The sequence below is a fragment of the Taurulus bubalis genome (genome assembly GCF_910589615.1).
Source record: "Taurulus bubalis genome assembly, chromosome: 4".
Taxonomy (NCBI): domain Eukaryota; kingdom Metazoa; phylum Chordata; class Actinopteri; order Perciformes; family Cottidae; genus Taurulus; species Taurulus bubalis.
In genome coordinates this window covers 21861962-21876915 of record NC_136592.1, presented here as the reverse complement: position 1 = coordinate 21876915, position 14954 = coordinate 21861962, and the positions used below count along the sequence as shown (strand labels likewise).

Genomic DNA, 14954 nt, shown 5'->3' with positions numbered 1-14954 from the left:
CATAAAGTGTGATATTTGGGGGTGTGGGGGAAACAAGACCCTTCTCTCAGCAGTGTGTTGTTGAATGCCAGTACTTCAATGTGTAATGCATGATACTAACTTGCATTATATAGTATATCTAACTCCCTTCCTTAGCAGTGTTACAGAAAGGTACAACACATTTCTTCCACACATCTTATGATGCACATCATTTAATTATCAAATGTATGCACCTCTTTTTTTTAATTATTATTACCGTTATCTTTCAAAAGCTATGAAACAGGCCTTAGATATTTACATTGTTTCAGTATAGCAGTTTTACTCCATATAACAACATATATACAAATCTTACGGCAAGAAACAAATCTATAAATGGTAGACTTACATTGAAACCTTCTTGGCTTTGCTAAACTTCTGCTTCATACTGTAAAGGGCAGGACTGAAGGGCTGTATACACACCCATGAGACTGATAAACCACTTCCTGATTGATTTGTTTGGTCTCGCCCCTGAAAACAGTTCTGCTGAGCCAAATAACATTGAATTATTGTATCCTTAAGATACATTCACTCATTATACTGTAACGAGGCAAACAAAATGTCTAACTGACATTAGACATATAAGTGAAATAATCTGAATTTGCAAGACAACATTAACAAGCTGTAAAACTAATAAAGATTAATAGAAGTCACTCAGCTGAATCTTCAGTCTAAGGCCTCAAGGTTGAGACGCCACCTCTTGGGAAACATGTTTATTAAAGAAAGACAAACACTGCATTCCATTATCCGAACCTCTTATCCTATTCAGGGTCGCGTGGAGACTGGAGCCGGCTGACATTGGGCTCACTGGCTTCTTCTCACTCTGAAGAAGAAGCCAGTCTATCTCAGGGCACATAAAGAGACAGACAACTATTCATGTTCAGAGCCTCCAATTAACCGAAGCTGCATGTCTTTGGATTGTGGGATGAAGCCGGAGAACCTGGAGGGAACCCACGCTGCCACGGGGGATTGGGGATCGAACCCGTGCCCCTCTTGCAGTGAGGTGACAGTGCTAGCCACTACACACCACTGCGCAGCCCTGAAGTCACATGTACTATTATGAAAAAACGTTTTACCCTTAAAAAGACACTTAGAGGCTGCTGCTGTGAGACTTCAGCACATGTGCTTCCAATACATATCCAGTTGGAAAAGAAACAAATAGATGCATTGCATTGTTCTTTACAGCTCACCATTCGTTGATCCAGTATTCTCAAATGCTTCGCTTTAACGAAAAGTACAAACCACAAACTTGGGCATAAACAAAGGCTGTAGCAGGAGCATGAACTACTGAATAATTATCTCACAACACAAAGCAGCAACGCCTGAAGCTGATTGCAATGACCTCCTTACACCAACATCAGTTATGTCTAAAGAAAGATGCACCACCTGGTGGTTGGAGGTGTGAAACTCAAAATGGCTCACGTCACAGAATAAAAATTAAATAATGAATGAGTCAGAAAACATATTCCAGGATGAATCGACTTGAGCAAGCCTGTCAAATCTCTTCAGTGACTAGTTTTTCATAGAGCTGCATTTAGCAACACTAAGCACGGACAACATAGATACGGTGGTTTTAACTCAACTTCTGTTTTTCTTTGGCTGCGGTCGAATAGTCCTTTTTACTTAGGAAGGTTCCTAACTGAGGGAAGTGGCCTCCATTATAAGTGCTGGTTGAATTCTCTAAATGCAAAGGAAAGGAGCTTCAATGCTTCCTTACTTAGCTCATTTAGCATAGGAAACACTGGACCTGCCTTTACAAAAGGGAAGGAGAGAATGATGCACCATTTGGCCATTCAAGAGAACAAACGATCATGACCGATAAACGCAGATCATGTAAATAACCGTTGCTATAACTTGGAAATACTTTCAATAATCTGTTAAACCTGCTGGCAATCTACAAACATGACATCGCTGTTGCTGAAAAATGCTGGAAAGGGATCAAACTGACGTATTTGATATTCTCTCTCTGGTGTTGTACTGCAGTCTCAGCCCTCATTATTTTATTTGACTTCAGCTACAGAAGCTTTGATGAACATGTTAAACTGCACCAGCTCTTGAGTCATGCTTTTGATTATCATCTTTTGAATCAACTATTTTGTCACATAACACTAAAATACTATCAAGTCAACCCTTCTAGGTCACACTGAGTTGTGTTGTGTTTCACAAAGTGTTGTCTGCATATTCTTATGATTAGATGACAATCTGCATATAAACCACAACAACACAAAAGGGATATGAGACATTGTTAGTGGGAGAACGTATTTAATTCAGCATGTTTAAAACTGAACAATGAGGCAGTTTAGTTGCTTTTACTCTGTGAAAAAAACCTTGTTTCACTTTTATATTTTTCTTTAATTTCTATTCCAACCTCGCTAATAAAGTAATACTTTGAACCGGGTTGTTCATGTCGTCTGCATGACGCAACACTGTAAGAACACACGAACAAAGTATTTCAAATGTGTTTCTTTGTAGTCCATCTCCAAAACACTGTAGTTTCAACGCTGCAGGCCGACGGCATTAACATGCACCTGCCGTCCCAACATAACTACGTAGTTTAGTGAACATGGAGTCGGATTTGCTAAACAGCAATATAACAATATAAAATTAAATTAAATTTACATTATTTCTTAGTATTTTTCTTGTAGTGTTCATTATGAAAAAGGTTAACATCCATTTAGTTTGTGCACATACTTCACTAAAATATGATCACGCAAGTTAAAATAATCAAAAAAAATGCCATTACTGTTAAAATGCTGCATAAATGGGCAGTCAAAAAAATAATTTACATAAGAGATTATGTAAATCCCAAAATATATTTACAGACAGAAAATGTATATATGTGTATTATTAGTCACGTTTCACTTTATATTTACACATTGCAGTGTATAAACACCTGAGGAAAATGAAAATAGTTAGAAGCACGAGCAGCCCAGCTCCAGCCAGGAACAAAAACACATCAACAGAGTGGTAGGAGTACCAGGGCATTCTGTAGGCCTCTGCTTTCAGGTGAGCTGCACCTTTGTGTCTCATGACAAACTCAATCCAGAAGAGGGCGCTCTCCAGTGGCTTCATTGGCTGATCTCTGTGCAGCCTGGAGAGCCTCTGCATGTTCATCCTGTAGGACGGCTCAGTCAGGACTTCCTGTATGGCCTTCAGGAAGTTGTTGTCTTTGTCCACGGTTTTAATTGTTAAAAGCTTAGCCGCGCCTCTCTCTTGCAGACGCAGCAGGTTGTCATATTGATCGAAAAACACAGGCAGACCCACAACTGGGACTCCGTGATAAATAGCTTCTTGAACTCCGTTTGTTCCTCCATGAGCCACAAACAGTTTCATCTTGGGATGTCCTAAAAGGTCATTCTGTGGCATCCAGTCTACTATCAAAGTATTGTTGCCCAGAGTGGCTGGTCTCCCTCCTTTATGCCTCCAGATGACTTTCTGCGGTAATTTAGCAAAAGCTGCAGCAATCTCATTTGTTATTTCAACAGGAAGATCACTCACAAAAGTCCCCAGAGACATGATGATGACTCCATGCTCTCCAGAGCTCTGCACAAACTCCTCCAAGTGTTCAGGAAGAGGTTTTGCTGGTTTACACTGGAACCCTCCCATATAGATTACATTAGGCATGGTGGGACGAGGGAACTCAAACACAAAGTCCACTCTCATCAGCCAAATATCTGCATCAAGCACTAACTGGTTATAGTCATATTCTGGCCCAAGATATTTGTCACATATTTGCTGGTATGTTAGCTTAATCACCAGCTGTTGTTGTGTTTGAGTTATTATATGAAGAATGTTGTTCTTAACTCTCTGAAAAAACGCCATTTTATCAGTGTTTCCAGATCCTGTTATAGGAATGTATGATAAAGGTGAAGGAGCAACAACAAGATGACCCTCTCCAGCTATCAGCCACCGAACATTATAAACCAAAGGAAGGTTTAAATATTTGGCCAAAATGGCTCCATGACCCCAGCACGGGTCAGTAAGCACCATGTCAAACTTGCCATCTTGTATGGTTCTCATCAACTCTCGGTCATCTAGCATTGCCGATACAAATTCACCCACAGTTCTATGAGCATTAACAAACATGCCAAACATTCCTACAGTCAGGTGGAGAAAATTCATGAAAGGAAGGGCCCCTCGTTCATGTTCAATGATGCTGGATATCATTTCTTTAATTAACTCCTGATCAATCATCCTCTCCACCTGAACTGTATAGGTATTGTAATGAGAGGAGCTATCCTTGATGTACCAGCTTTTGCTGGAACGAACAATAGTTATATTGTGTCCTCTCGAGTGCAAAGCTTGAAGTAGAATATCCATGTTTATCCAGTGGCTCCCTTCTATGGGAAGCACCAAGATGTTGCCACCTTCACAGGCTCTGGGAAAGAGGATGAGCAGCAGTAAAACACTGCAACAATAGAGCAGCCTCATCTGAAAATAAAAAAAAAAAATGGACAATCAATTAACCATGGTTGGGAGAAAAAAATCTCATTAATGTATTCACTTCAAACTTACTTAAAAACAAATAAACCAACACTTGTGATGCTATCCATGCTGCAGGAAACAGGATTATCTTAAAAGGGAAAGTACCTCACATTTAGAGTGATCAAGCACTAATGGAATATAAAAACAATAATAAGAAGAATGTTTTCTTCAGCTTATAATCACCTAAAAATAGGTATCGTTGTGTGTTTTTCACCGTACAATGATCGTCTTATATCTTCATATCAATGGCCGAAAAACCAAACCTCCCATCTGAAAAAAAACACTAAATACTGAACACTAAAAAATATTATTTGTTAAGGATACCCGATACATAATACAAAATAATGAAAAATACAGATAGTGCAGATAGAAGATTTTTCCTCACTTTTCATTTTGCAGATAGAAAGTTTTGCACTTTGGCCATTGATATGGAGCAGGTGTCCTTCACAGAGCAGGCCCGACATGCTACGGTAGCCCAAACATTAGGTCTAGATAGGGCCAGTCTCTTTTGCACTTTCACCTTAGTTCTCTTCTCCACGCTTGAAACACAGGATACGTTGCAGTTGGTTGCAATCTGCAGCCTCACTAGATGCTGCCACATCCTACACAGTGCACCTTAAACACTTGTGACGCTGTCCATGCTGCAGGAAAGGATTATCGTAATAGGACTATTATGTCTTACTTTAATGATTTATTTGATACTGTACACCTTCATCACTTTCCTTTTTTTATTTTTATCAGCTCCTACAAGCCCAGACTGTTCTTTTTAAATCTCACCTGCACAATTTGCTTCTTTCTTTTTGTTGTTGCGTTTCTGCTGCTTAGATCTACTGTGCAGACAAGTAAATTAGATCGAGATTTAAAGCTTATTTTTATATTTAAAAAAATCAATACTTTTCGCAAAAAAAGCATTAAAGCAAGATTACAAACTGCAGCTGGATTTGTGAATCTCTTTTCACCATTAACGTAGAGTAAACTTGCATACACGGTCATACATTCTTCACAGGGCCGCCTGCAGGCCTACTTACTGTGCTCGGTATTGTTCCTCCACACAGGAAACGTCACAGTAGGGAACTTGCTTTGTCCAGTGCATGCACGTTAAACTAGAAGGAATGAGTGAGGGAAAGGTAAGAACTGTCAGCAATGTGCTTGGAATCACCATGATAAGGACGTTACTGATTAATAAGATCAGTACACCAGGAACTACGGCACAAATTATAATACCGAAGATCACAATTAATCTTTTCATTATCAGATAGACTTATAAAATTAGAAAGCTACGTGGCCATTTACTATAATTCTCTCTCTCTCTCTCTCTTTTCTTAAATAACTAAAAATATCTTGTGAAAACTTACCTTGACCCAGTAAAGTCTCGAACCTTCATAAATGAGGTGACTTAGTTTATTGAAAGCCTCCATTTCTCCTTTCTTCCACTGGATTACGAGACACATACAATAAATCTTCTTACCCATCTTAAGACGGATCTGAACCTTTCTTACCTTTCTTCATAAGAAAACAGGCACTGAAGCAGCGTTATCCTCGTTACTGCTTTGCAAAAACAGCTGGGAGATTCGGAAATATGTCCGTACACCGATTTCATCCTGTGGTCGACTAAGCAGAGCTGATGGGCGGGTTCTTGGTGATTTCCCGAGTGTCCATTGGTTAGTTTTTTCTTTTTTTAGAAAGTGACACACATATCCACCAATCACGCACGCTAAGAGGCGGCGACGCTCTGGGGGCTGTTTACAGAAACACCCGAAACTTGAAGTCTGATTGTATCTCATTTTGAGATGACGTTTTGATTTTTTTTATTACAGAAAATGTTTTCCCAACTGTATTTAAGGGACAACAAATCTGATCTGAGATAGGATAGAACACAGCCAGGACTTTAGGATTTGCCTCTATAATAGACATATATTATTTTCCTATATCTTTGACAATAAGGTAAGATAGGACAAGCAGTTAGGGTATTTTTGTGTATAGGCCCCTGTCTCCAGATGGCTGTGAGTCACATGCAATCTTGCAAGAGAAAAAACCTCGGAAGCAAAGAGGCTACAGATTTCATCTGAACCTACAGTATGTCTGAACCCCAATCAGAGCCAAGGCAGCTTGTCATATAGATGCAACAAGATTGGTATTACACACAGCCTCTGCAACTTTTTCACTCACCAGATCGAAAAGTTGCTTTGGGAACAAATTGTCTTCAAGGCTTTTAAGCTAATTATTCTGCATATGCAATTCAATTTTATAACCGTGTTACTCAAGATAACACAGACCATGTTGTGACAGCCCTTTGAGCACCACCAGCCAAGTGCCATAGTCCCATTATATTAGAGAAAAGACATATCTAAGACCGATTCCTCCAAAACAAGGCAACTTACATCTCAACAATTTAGATTTATAAATAATACTACAGATGAGAGAAAAAAGCTGTATTTTTTTAATCATTTTGGGTTGAACTGTCCCTTAAAGATGAAATCAAAGAGAAAAATTCATAGAAAATACACAAATCCAAAGGTCAGTATCTGAACATATTGTTTACAAGCTAAATCATAATCATAATAAAAACTAAATATGATGTTGCAAATTGATTTTACAACACAAGATGGATATTTCTTTTTTTCCCACATCCCAGACAGCATCTCTGGGTCCCACAATATGCTGTCGCCATGGAAGCACATACAGACTGAGAGGAACTGATAGAGGTACAAAATGTAGCATCACATCACAAGCAGCATCTCAGTGGCAGCGCTGCACATGCTATGCCCTGATGCTGCTGTGGAGCGGCAGTGAGGCTGCTTCGTGGAGGGGGCGACCATCCCCGTCTGTGATGAGTGACCACGCGAGTGCTAGGAGAAGGGGCGGGAAGAGGGCGGGCTCTATGTATGTAGAGGAGGAGGAGGATGTGTTGCCTGTCCACAATTGGAGGCAGCAGGGAGAGAAGCAGCATCTGTATGAGGCGAGAGAAAGAACCTGCATGGAATGGAGGAGCGCTAGAGCAGCACTGTCGTCCAGACTCCCACCGCCTCCACTTCTGCTGCCGATCTGGATTGTGTGTTGATGGAAGACACTCAAAGCAGGTATGTCTCCAGCATTTACATGCTTACTGTGTAAAATGTAACAATTACCTCGGAGAGGGTCCGAGTAGAGGTGTGATGAATGCTGTTGGTCCTTTAGTATGAACGAAATCAGGATGTTTAGCTTACACAGCTGATTCACTGGCATCAGTACCTGTGATTGCATAGCATACCAGAGAGGACCAGTGGTGGCTGCCTTGGGATTTGAACCCTTAACCCAAGGCGTAATAATTACAGCCGTTCTCTTAATAGCTCACATGTTTTCCTATTGTACACAAAAGCTAAACATTTTCATTCATAACCCCTGTTTTTAATATTTATTTTCCAGCTCTGTGCTGCCCGAGGGACCGGCTGTGTGGATCCAGTGCCACCTCTGATATGATGCTGAGAGCAGGAGGGGCAGCCACCTCTCTCGCACTGCTGCTGCTGCTGCCATTGCTGTGCTGCTGCCACCTGTGCCACTCGCTGCGTGAGTTTCCCAAGGACTGGGAATGCCTCATCAAATCACCGTGGTAGAATGTAATAGCCTCAGTGTGACAGATGGCCTAGTCGTCAAATATAAGTTGGACTCTAGTGGATATGTAGAGTCGGAGAGGGAAGATTGGCAGATGGTTAGAGAGGAGTGAAGAGAGCCTGCCCAGTAAAACAAAAAATGTCAGCGCGTCTACTTACCTAATAACACCACATTTTACTGTTGTTCTGGTAGTTTCATTTTTGCTGCACGGACGCTGTCATACTTGAGCTCATTTAGACCATTTCTCATAACTAAAAGACAGAAACCCAATAAATAAAAATGGGAATCAATTATTTGTCTCCTTATACATTTTAGATAACATCCTCCAGCTGATATTGTTAGGATTTACTAATAAGATTAATTTGTATTTGCTACATGCAGAATAAACAACGCAGGAAACCAGGAACTTTCAACAGTAGTTAAAGGTCATGTTGGATGGATGGGAAATACAAATGGTTACGACTTGGGAGCATTCACATCATAGGACAACTAGGGATAGTTGTGTAATGGCTGAGTTGTTCATGTGAGAGTAAAACACTGTGTGCATGTGTTGGCTTAATTTCTGGGCCCTTCCGGAAAATGCAATTCTTGTGAGGCTTGCATGTGGTCGTCAAAGAGCAGACAAATGGTAATCAGAACAGGAACATTCAACTTAATTAACGAGGCAACAGATAGCTGTCCTTTCATCTTTACATCCTGAGGTGAATCCAGCCCAGCTAGACAGATGACCGGGTCAGGTGATGAGCTGGGGCAGTAAACTCTGTAATGACAGCTTGGGGGCAGGTGAGGAACAGCTGGCGAGGAAGGATGAGAGAGGTTAATACAGGATGCACAACACAGAGATCAACCGTATGTACAGGAGAAGAGGGAAGAGACAGGAACCGCTGTTGCCATGACAGCGTGTGTATATTTGTGCATGTGCATGTATCAACTGTAGAGTGTACGTGTATACATGTAGACAGTATGTTTATGCATATGTTTGTATGTGTATGGCCTTTTTGGATTCATTTGCCTTCTGCTATCCAATCTATTGGTTTCTCTTTTTGTCTTTCAGTTATTGATGTTTTGCATATTTGGCCGGTGTTATCTTCGTTTGATCTCACTGTAATCCTCACCATCTGCATGGTAGCACACCACACATCATATTATTCATGTTTAATTTATATTGATTTAGTTTTTATCATCATGCCCGCTGCACCTGTCAGACAGCATTGATTTGGGTCTCCTTGAAAATGAGTAATCATTAGATAAGAATTTTACTCAGCATGAGGTGCATCTGAGTACATTTTTTACACATACATTATATTTGTGTATTAGTTCATTTCTGACTCTATACTTTCCTTCCATCATACACTAAAACAGAGTAATGTAGAATCCAGCAGAATTTGCAGCATGCTGTTCAGTGGATGCTGGTGATTGTGGAGGAGAGGGTCAACAGATGATGAATTTGCTTATCACACAGTCATTGATTGAGGGTGTTGCGGCCTTGTCTTTATTGATCCACACACACTGAGAGGGTGACACAACCATACATTTGTGGTCAGCCTTCTGGTAGATTTCCAGCCACATTCCCCATCCATAAATTGAGTATATAACCATGATGGTGAATGATTTAAAGAGCAGGATGAATATAAATGGTCTGTAATTCAAAATGTGATCAATATTTTCGACACAGCCGAGGAGCTCTGCTTCAGCAAAACAATGCACCAGTTTGACTGTGATTAATTCCGTGTTATATAAAACAGGACAGTTATCCTCATCTTGTAACTGCACATAATGTCATAACTACATGTCATGTTTGCTTTTATGCATGCATGGATGGAAAAATGCAGTTTTTGTAATTTTTTAAAGCAGGCAAAAGAAGCTTATACTGAATTCAAACACAACAGTAGTAAAGTCATTACATATGCTTAATCTCCCATGATGCATTGGTAAGCAGTGATTTGTAATAAATAAAAACCATGCATCTTGACTTGAGAGTGCATACATTATTTACAATCACTGATGCATATGATATCTGTTTCTTACTGTAGTGAAGGACATGCTCTAAATAGGAAGTGGGGTTTCTCTCTCATTCAGGACTCTTAAGAACATTGTCTATTCAGTGTGTGTTTGGGTCAAAGCTTTAGTTTCTCTAACTCTTGAAACCAAAGCCTCACTGTGGAGGTCATATCCAGAAACTGTAGATGACATAAACACTGTAGTCAGGTCAGAGAGGTGAATGCAGTGCTGTATGAGAGCAATGCTTGAAACAGAGCTGGAAAGGGAATAATCGTCAAGTATATTACTGCTGTATAAATCAAAACTGCTGTTGTATTAGCTAAAAACATAAAAAAATCTCGAAGGAAGTAAGTATACATCTGTAATTTTTCTATTTAAACTTTTATTTATTTCATATTTTTTAGGGGTTCCAAAACTCTCCTCCTTTGCAAAAGCAGAGGACAAGCTGTTCAAATACCTCTTTGCAAACTACCAGAAATGGGTCCGTCCAGTGGAATACCTAAACCAGACAATCCGTGTGAAGTTTGGACTTGCCATCTCCCAGTTAGTTGATGTGGTGAGGAAAAAAAGACAATCGATATTGTTATTGATGTGTGTGTGTGTGTGTGTGTGTGTGTGTGTGTGTGTGTGTGTGTGTGTGTGTGTGTGTGTGTGTGTGTGTGTGTGTCACTGAGGGTTTAACCACAGCCCATGTTCAGTGAACAGTATGGTTGAGAGAGTTATAATCATATTCAAATAGTTTCAACTTGTCTACTTTTTAAATACAAATTTTAACTTTTGTCTTTTCACCGCAGGATGAGAAAAATCAGCGAATGACAACTAATGTGTGGATGAAACAGGCAAGTAGAGCTACACATAACCTAAACATTACATTTCACCGTCATCAGTAAACATGCAGGTAAAGTTGTCAGGTTATGACTCAGTGTTTACTTTATTCTAAAACATACTCTGGGATTACATGGCATTTAGAGACAACCAGTCACCCTTTTTTAATCTGGTCTGGTGGCATTTCACTGACAAATCCTCATTTATATGAGTCCTTTTGGCCCTGTGCCCACGCACCTGCCTCCACAGGCTGTGCCTGTCTGCCCCCTGTCAGCCTTATTCATGGTCTCGGATGTCTTGTCTGTCATGCATCTTTTGAGTTATCCCCACGGACCAGGCTTTGCCGTTGGGGTCAGTTGCTCCCTTTCACATTGATAGATTGCATCATGCAAAAAGGGTGATGCAAGGGCAAAGGACCCAGTACGGATGTCTATCTATCAAACATATCATTTGCATGAAGCATGTCAGATTTAGTCATAGTATCTCCTTTCTTTGGCTATTATCATACATATTACCCTCCAGATTATGCTTTCACAAGGTACTTACCATGTAGCATATCTAAGCCAAATCAAATAGATTTGATAGTTATGTTTCTATCTTTACTTACCATTTACCCTTCCTTGTGGCCTAGAGTTGGGCAAAATGTTGTTTGCAAGCATAACTAATAATAGGTTTTATGTTAAAAAAAAGAAAACACGCATATTGGCTTTCTTGCAGAAAAGTCTGTCCAGTAAATATGAAACTAGCGCCAGCAGCTGGTTAATTTAGCTTAGCACAAAGACTGGAAACAGAGGTAAACTGCTAGCCCTGCTCATACGCTAATTGTAAGTTTAGGTTAGCCATATCCAACTCTTTGTCCATTTTTGGATTAGAGGAAATTATTCTGTGTTGTTACTGCCAAAATGGCGATCCACTTTGAGCTTAACAAAGGCTCTTTAGAAACCTGTGGGTTACATCACAGAGATTACATCCATGGTGTACAGTCTACGTCTGAAGCTAACTAATTAAGACATTGTAAACCGTCATTTTTACACTTGGGTTTTACATGGATTAAACAAATGAGATACAACGTGTTGATTAGTTATCGTCAGAGTTGCTGGTGGGCAGGTTTTGTTATCAAGGAGCCAGGTTTGCTGTCCTCCCCCTCCCCCGTAACCCCCCTGCTAAGTTAAGATAGCCGGCTGCTGGCTGTTGCTTCTTAGCGACGGACAGATGATTGTCATCAAAATGATCATTTTGCCCATGGCAATACAACGGATAAGTGTACTTGCCAAAATGTCAAACCTTAACTTTAAAGCCCCTTTGATGAGTTTTTACTACATTTTTCCTTCTTAAGTAGGAGTGGCTTGACCGGAAACTCAGATGGAACCCTGATGACTATCTGGGCATCACAACTATCCGAGTCCCTTCTGACAGGATCTGGCTCCCTGACGTTGTACTGTATGATAAGTATGTGCCATTATATATGGAAGGAAATTTCGATTATATTCCAAAATGTACACAATAGTCATGACCATACTTATTCCCTGACAGCACTCTATCATGAAAAGGCTTGTAAGTATTTTAAAAGGACCAAAAACAATTTTTGAGAAAAAGTTGAGAAAGTACAGTACATAAAATAAACTTTCAGCTATGCATGAAGTAGAAGTTCTAAATAAGTCTAGCTATCAGTGAATCTTTTAGATGAAGACATTATATATTTTTCAACAGTTCAGATGGGCGTTTTGAGGGTACTGTCACCAAGGCAGTTGTTAAGTACGATGGAACCATATTATGGACACCACCAGCCAACTACAAGTCAGCCTGCACCATTGATGTCACCTTCTTTCCTTTTGACCTCCAAAACTGTTCAATGAAGTTTGGCTCCTGGACATATGATGGCTCTCAGGTGAGTCTCCTCTCCATAGTACATTAGCGTGAGTCATGACCAGTGGTTGACATGAGATTTAACTCTGTGTTTAACAGGTGGACATAATTTTGGAGGACTTCCATGTGGACAAGAAGGACTATTTTGACAACGGTGAATGGGAGATAGTGAAGGCCACAGGTAGCCGTGGTCTGAGGACAGACAGCAGCTCTACCTATCCCACCATCACCTACTTCTTCATCATCCGCAGGTTGCCTCTTTTCTACACCCTCTTCCTCATCATCCCCTGCATTGGCCTGTCCTTCCTCACCATCCTTGTTTTCTATCTGCCTTCCAATGGTGGCGAGAAGATCTCTCTATGCACCTCAGTCCTGGTGTCTCTCACAGTTTTCCTCCTGGTCATTGAGGAGATCATTCCTTCCTCTTCGAAGGCGATCCCTCTCATAGGGGAGTACCTGGTCTTCACTATGATCTTCGTCACACTTTCCATCATCATCACCGTCTTTGCCATCAACATCCACCATCGCTCCTCTTCTACACATAACGACATGGCACCCTGGGTGAGGAGGATCTTCCTGCATCGATTGCCTAAGCTGCTGTGCATGCGCAGCCATGCTGATCGTTACGCCACAGCGGGAGTAGCCCGAACAGGAGGAGCAGCTGGACAGGGCAAGATGAAGGACTCAGCACCTGAAGTGACATCTCTACTCTACACCAGACATAACCTACAAGCAGCTTTGGATTCTATTCGCTACATAGCCATGCATCTGGTTAAAGAAAATGAGGTCAGAGCGGTGAGTAAATTGGATGTTGTGTATTTGTAACTCCATAGGTAATAATAGAAATGGTCACAATACTAACACTCATTTTGGCCCGATGCTTTCACTAATATAGAACAAAACAAATCATGACAAAGGCTTTAATAAATCTTGCACGATTGAATAATGTATGTTACTCATTCACATAGATTGTTAAAATATGGCTTTTAACTATGGCCTAGAGACTGACATCTGCTTATTTTTTGTTCCAGGTGGTTCAAGACTGGAAATATGTAGCCCAAGTCCTGGATCGAATGTTTCTTTGGGCCTTCCTCCTGGTGTCAACCCTGGGCACTGCTCTCCTCTTCATCCCTGTTATTTACAAATGGGCTAGCATCATCGTCCCTAACCATGCTGGAAGTACTCTCTAAGAACCACAGTTCAACAAACCACAAATGGAGGCAAAGCACATTAAAAGCTCGTTATGGGTCTTATTTGAAAGTTGAAAGACTGAGATATTGTGATTACCACTCAAGATAGTGTCTTGCTCTGCGTATCCACAATAATTCTGCAAACCACATTTGTGCCAGAGATCAAGCTGCAGATTTGGGGCCTCATTTGCTGAGTGTATCTCACAGAGAGATGTTTTTTGTTTGTTTGTTTCAGATAGATTTTAAATTCTGTATTTCTGAGTTAAAAGATAAATGAAAAGATGAATTGATATATTATGATACAAAAAATCTTCCATGTCCCATTTTTTTTGTCCCCATCTCACATATCAGTATGCATTTCAATGCATTCAATTCACTATACTTGCTGGTGTCATAAGGAAGGGAGATGTATATGTGGGTCTGATAGAGGTTCATAGGTACAAAATGTCCTCACAGGATCATTTTGGATAAATGTCCCACTAATGGCGTTTGTTGCAGGAGACAACATATTTATGTATCGATTCAGTTCAATTCAATTCAAATAATTTCAAGACACCTTATTATATGGTAGCTCGCTAACAAGATTGACAGATACACAATAGATTGGAGAATACCTCAATTCTCAGTTAAAATACCACTCTGTATCTTCATACCATTTGGAAAGATGACCACTAAGGCAATGAGATAATCATTGGCATGATTCAAGTAATGACGATGGTTCAACTTTGCTTTTCTGTAACTCTAATTTCACAAATGGGAACAAGGTTGTTAGCGTTATGTGATAAAGAACAAGAGAATATAACCACACATTCCTTAAAAAAATCCTACACCCCTCAATTCATTTTCCTGTGTACATTCAGAAGACCACAGCTACATGAACACAATCTATAATCATAATTTCGAGCAGTCATGCAGGTAAGACATTCCTCTTTAGGGACACTCATGGTTTGTTCATTATGCTTGACTATGCGTGGGAAGGAA

At 40.3% G+C, this 14954-nt stretch overlaps 2 protein-coding genes across 2 annotated transcripts; one reads left to right on the top strand and one right to left on the bottom strand.

The window, feature by feature from the left end:
• Positions 1 to 2268: 2268 nt before the first annotated feature.
• On the bottom strand, positions 2269 to 4446 carry LOC306735309 (UDP-glucuronosyltransferase 2C1-like; the record flags this gene model as incomplete). Its single annotated transcript, XM_079216771.1, has 1 exon — positions 2269 to 4446. One exon carries the CDS (start codon positions 4444 to 4446, stop codon positions 2863 to 2865), a length of 1584 nt encoding a protein of 527 aa, XP_079072897.1. The 3' UTR covers positions 2269 to 2862.
• Positions 4447 to 7955: 3509 nt separating this feature from the next.
• On the top strand, positions 7956 to 14113 carry chrna5 (cholinergic receptor, nicotinic, alpha 5; the record flags this gene model as incomplete). The annotated part of the gene is made up of 7 exons (XM_079217603.1): positions 7956 to 8046; positions 10497 to 10648; positions 10887 to 10931; positions 12257 to 12366; positions 12628 to 12805; positions 12883 to 13578; positions 13815 to 14113. The coding sequence occupies 7 exons, from the start codon at positions 7956 to 7958 to the stop codon at positions 13971 to 13973; spliced, it is 1431 nt and encodes a 476-aa protein (XP_079073729.1). The 3' UTR covers positions 13974 to 14113.
• Positions 14114 to 14954: the final 841 nt, after the last annotated feature.